The sequence below is a fragment of the Coregonus clupeaformis genome, chromosome 40, assembly GCF_020615455.1.
Source record: "Coregonus clupeaformis isolate EN_2021a chromosome 40, ASM2061545v1, whole genome shotgun sequence".
In the NCBI taxonomy this organism is placed as follows: domain Eukaryota; kingdom Metazoa; phylum Chordata; class Actinopteri; order Salmoniformes; family Salmonidae; genus Coregonus; species Coregonus clupeaformis.
In genome coordinates this window covers 12892177-12897176 of record NC_059231.1, presented here as the reverse complement: position 1 = coordinate 12897176, position 5000 = coordinate 12892177, and the positions used below count along the sequence as shown (strand labels likewise).

The 5000-nt window shown below is 52.2% G+C and overlaps 1 protein-coding gene across 4 annotated transcripts in view; it reads left to right on the top strand.

Moving 5' to 3' along the window:
* Nucleotides 1–5000, top strand: part of LOC121555022 (disintegrin and metalloproteinase domain-containing protein 23) — a 98060-nt gene that overhangs the window by 64391 nt on the left and 28669 nt on the right. For 3 of the 4 annotated variants that reach the window (XR_005997826.2, XM_041868787.2, XM_041868785.2), the window contains exons 16-19: nt 83–157; nt 248–337; nt 832–912; nt 1001–1051. Coding sequence is in view for 3 of the 4 variants with exons in the window: in XM_041868787.2 (XP_041724721.1) it covers nt 83–157; nt 248–337; nt 832–912; nt 1001–1051 (297 nt within the window). In the remaining variant the exon portion in view is untranslated. The remainder of the gene's footprint in view (nt 1–82; nt 158–247; nt 338–831; nt 913–1000; nt 1052–5000) is intronic. The other variant, XM_041868786.2, reaches the window with a different exon arrangement.

Sequence of the window (5000 nt, the reverse complement as noted above, 5' to 3'; positions counted from 1 at the left end):
ACGTTGTGGTCGTCGTACAGCTGAACATCATATAACCAGTAGTTCAGAGACCGTTATAACCCTCTGATTCTGTTTGTTTCAGCAGCTGTTTGAATCTACAGAGTGTGGGAATGGATACATTGAGGTGGGAGAGGAGTGTGACTGCGGTGATAAAGCAGTAAGTTACTATTAAATACTTGTTTATTTACATCTCATTTATATGGTTCCAATACAAGTGTCAGACCTGGTGGTGCCGTCTGGGTTGCAGGAGTGTTACAAGAAGGAGTGCTGCAAGAAGTGTTCCCTAGCTAATGGTGCACATTGTGCTGACGGACCTTGCTGCAACAACACTTGTCTGGTAAGGGCTGTTTAGTCAGGTTGCTCACTAAGAATCAGTATGGCTGTTTAGTCACTGTGTCAGGTTGCTCACTAAGAATCAGTATGGCTTTTTAATCACTGTGTCAGGCTGCTCACTAAGAACCAGTATGGCTTTTTAATCACTGTGTCAGGTTGCTCACTAAAAATCAGTATGGCTTTTTAATCACTGTGTCAGGCTGCTCACTAAGAACCAGTATGGCTTTTTAATCACTGTGTCAGGTTGCTCACTAAAAATCAGTATGGCTTTTTAATCACTGTGTCAGGCTGCTCACTAAGAACCAGTATGGCTTTTTAATCACTGTGTCAGGTTGCTCACTAAGAACCAGTATGGCTTTTTAATGACTGTGTCAGGTTGCTCACTAAGAATCAGTATGGCGTTTTAATCACCAGTATGTTTTTTTGTTAGTGTTGCTTGAGAGACCTGATAGATTGGTACAGGAAATCCCAGTCTCTTGTTCTCTCTCTCTATGTCAGTTCTACCCACGTGGTTACAGTTGTCGCTATGCGGTGAATGACTGTGACATCACAGAGACATGCTCAGGAGACTCAGGCCAGGTGAGTTAGGCTCTAACCATTCATTTCTGAAAAAGGATGAAATGTTCAGCTGTGTTAAAAGGAAATATTTTCATGTCGTTCATTGTAGTGCCCTCCCAACCTCCACAAACAAGATGGCTACCACTGTCAAGTCGACCAGGTGGGCAGCATGATCACTAAGCCACAACGGCATATATCTATTCAGATGATGTGATTTAGAAAAGGATTGTCACTATAAACTTGCTTGAACAGATAGGGAATGAATGAGGATGCCCTGTGCTTCTACATCTCCATTGCTTGCTGTTTGGGGTTTTAGACTGGCCTTCTGTATAAGCACTTTGTGACATCTGCTGATGTATATGTCAGAACTGGCTGATGTGGATGTGGTGGAGGAGTCACACGCAGGACACAGAAGCTAAGTCCAACCGACTTTACTGAACACACAAAAAATTAACAGACTCGGGCCTCAACAACGTAGGAGGCGGACTATGCGCAACAATGCGCAAAACACAAATAATCCAAGGCGCACGAAACCATACAGTGCGACGACCGGAATATACAAAATACAAAATACAAATGACGAGCCGCACCAGTAGACAGGCGCACAATAACACACAACACATGACTAACAAAACGAGAAACTTATAAGAGACATAATCAACCAAAAAGGAAACAGGTGTACACAAAAGACAAAACCAAACAAACATCGAAAACATCAAACGGTGATAGCTAGTACTCCGGGGACGACGACCGCCGAAGCCTGCCCGAGCAAGGAGGAGGAGCTGCCTCGGCCGAAACCGTGACAGTACCCCCCCTTGACGCGCGGCTCCAGCCGTGCGCCGACCCCGGCCTCGGGGACGACCAGGAGGACGCGGAGCAGGGCGCGTAGGGTGTCCACGGTGGAACTCCGTCAGGAGAGACGGGTCTAGGATGTCTCTCCTCGGCACCCAGCACCGCTCCTCCGGACCGTACCCCTCCCACTCCACGAGATATTGGAGACCCCCCATCCGACGTCTCGAATCCAAGATGGACCGAACTGTGTACGCCGGAGCCCCCTCGATGTCCAGTGGGGGCGGAGGAGTCTCTCCTATCTCACAGTCCTGGAGTGGACCAGCTACCACCGGCCTGAGAAGAGACACATGGAACGAGGGGTTAATACGATAATCATTAGGCAGTTGTAACCTGTAACACACCTCGTTCAATCTTCTCAGGACTTTAAAAGGCCCCACAAACCGCCGACCCAGTTTCCGGCAGGGCAGGCGGAGGGGTAGGTTTCTGGTAGAGAGCCAGACTCGATCACCAGGTGCGTACACCGGCCCCTCACTGCGGTGGAGATCGGCGCTCGCCTTCTGACGACGGATGGCCCGCTGCAGGTGGACGTGTGCAGCGTGCCACGTCTCCTCCGAGCGCCGCACCCACTCATCCACCACAGGAGCCTCGATCTGGCTCTGCTGCCACGGTGCCAGAACCGGCTGGTAACCTAACACACATTGGAAAGGGGTTAGATTGGTGGAGGAGTGGCGGAGAGAGTTCTGGGCCATCTCTGCCCAGGGGACATACCGCGCCCACTCCTCCGGCCGGCCCTGGCAATATGATCTCAGAAACCTACCCACATCCTGGTTCACACGTTCCACCTGCCCATTGCTCTCCGGGTGGTACCCCGAGGTCAGGCTCACCGAGACCCCCAAACGCTCCAAAAACGCCCTCCAGACTCTGGAGGTGAACTGGGGACCTCGATCAGACACTATATCCTCGGGTACCCCGTAGTGCCGAAAAACGTGGGTGAATAGTGCTTCGGCGGTCTGTAGGGCAGTAGGAAGACCCGGCATTGGGAGTAGACGACAGGCCTTAGAGAACCGATCCACAACGACCAGTATAGTCGTATTCCCCTGCGAGGGGGGAAGGTCTGTGACGAAATCCACCGAGAGGTGAGACCATGGTCGTTGTGGAACAGGCAGGGGTTGTAACTTTCCCCTGGGCAGGTGTCTAGGCGCCTTACACTGGGCGCACACCGAGCAGGAGGAGACATAAACCCTCACATCCCTGGCTAACGTTGGCCACCAGTACTTAGCGCTAAGGCAGTGCACAGTCCGGCCAATACCAGGATGTCCAGAGGAGGGTGACGTGTGAGCCCAATAGATCAGTCGATCCCGAACCTCGAGCGGAACGTACGTCCGACCCACCGGGCACTGTGGAGGACTAGGGTCGGTACGCAACGCCCGCTCGATCTCTGCATCGACCTCCCACACTACCGGTGCCACCAGACAAGACTCCGGCAGTATGGGAGTGGGCTCAACGGACCTCTCCTCTGTGTCATACCGCCGAGACAGTGCATCTGCCTTCCCGTTCTGGGACCCTGGGATGTACGTGATTTTAAATACGAACCGGGCTAAAAACATGTTCCACCGCGCCTGGCGAGGGTTCAATCTCCTAGCTGCCCGGATGTACTCCAGGTTACGGTGGTCAGTCAAAATGAGAAAAGGGTGTTGAGCCCCCTCAAGCCAATGCCTCCACACCTTTAGGGCCTGTACCACGGCTAACAGCTCCCTGTCCCCTACGTCATAATTTCGCTCCGCCGGGCTGAGCTTTTTGGAGTAAAAGGCACAGGGGCGGAGTTTAGGTGGCGTGCCGGACCGTTGCGAAAGGACGGCCCCAATACCGGCCTCTGACGCGTCAACCTCTACCTGAAATGGTAAAGCGGGATCCGGATGCGCCAGCACCGGAGCCGAAGTAAACAGGTCCTTCAGTCTCCCAAAAGCCCTGTCCGCCTCAGCTGACCACTCCAAACGCATCGGACCCCCCTTCAACAGAGACGTTATGGGAGCTGCCACCTGTCCAAAACCCCGGATAAACCTCCGGTAGTAAATTTGCAAACCCCAAAAACTGCTGCACCTCTTTAACCGTGGTTGGAGTTTGCCAATTACGCACGGCCGACACCCGGTCAACCTCCATCTTCACCCCTGACGCAGACAACTGATAACCCAAAAAGGAGATCGACTCCTGGAAAAACAGACATTTCTCTGCCTTGACATACAGATCGTGCTCCAACAGCCTCCTCAACACTCGGCGCACCAGGGCTACATGCTCGGCTCGGGTAGAAGAGTACACAAGAATGTCATCAATGTACACGACCACACCCTGCCCCTGCATGTCCCTAAAGATCTCATCCACGAAAGATTGGAAGACTGAAGGAGCGTTCATCAACCCGTATGGCATGACGAGATACTTGTAATGACCCGAGGTGGTACTAAACGCTGTCTTCCATTCATCGCCCTCTCTAATGCGCACCAAGTTGTATGCGCTCCTGAGATCCAGTTTTGTGAAGAAACGCGCCCCGTGCAATGACTCCGTCATAGTCGCAATCAGAGGGAGTGGATAACTGTATTTCACCGTGATCTGATTGAGACTACGGTAATCAATGCACGGGCGCAAACCTCCATCTTTCTTCTTCACAAAAAAGAAGCTTGAGGACGCAGGAGAAGTGGATGGCCGTATGTATCCTTGTCTCAGAGATTCGGCTATGTAAGTCTCCATAGCCCTCTTCTCCTCTTGAGACAGAGGATACACATGGCTCCGTGGAAGCGCTGCTCCTGCCTGGAGGTCTATCGCACAATCTCCCTGCCTATGAGGAGGCAACTGCGTCGCCCTCGATTTACTGAACATGATTGCCAAATCCTCATACTCAGGGGGAATGTGCAGTGCGGGCACCTGGTTTGGACTCTCCACCGAGGTCGCCCCCACGGAAACACCCAAACATCTCCTCTCACACTGGGCAGACCACTCCTTAAGAGCCCTCTGTCGCCACGAAATAGAAAGATTATGGGAAATCAACCAGGGAAGCCCCAACACCACCGGATACGCAGGAGATCAGATATAGCTGAATAGTTTCCTCATGACCCCCCTGCGTCCTCATCCTAAGTGGCGCTGTGACCTCCCTAATCAACCCCGATCCCAACGGACGGCTGTCTAATGCATGGACAGGGAATGGGGCGTCGACAGGAATAAGGGGAATTCCTAGCTTTAAACAAAAATTACGATCAACAAAATTCCCAGCTGCGCCTGAATCTACTAGCGCCTTATGCTGGGAATGAGGTGCAACCTGTGGAAAA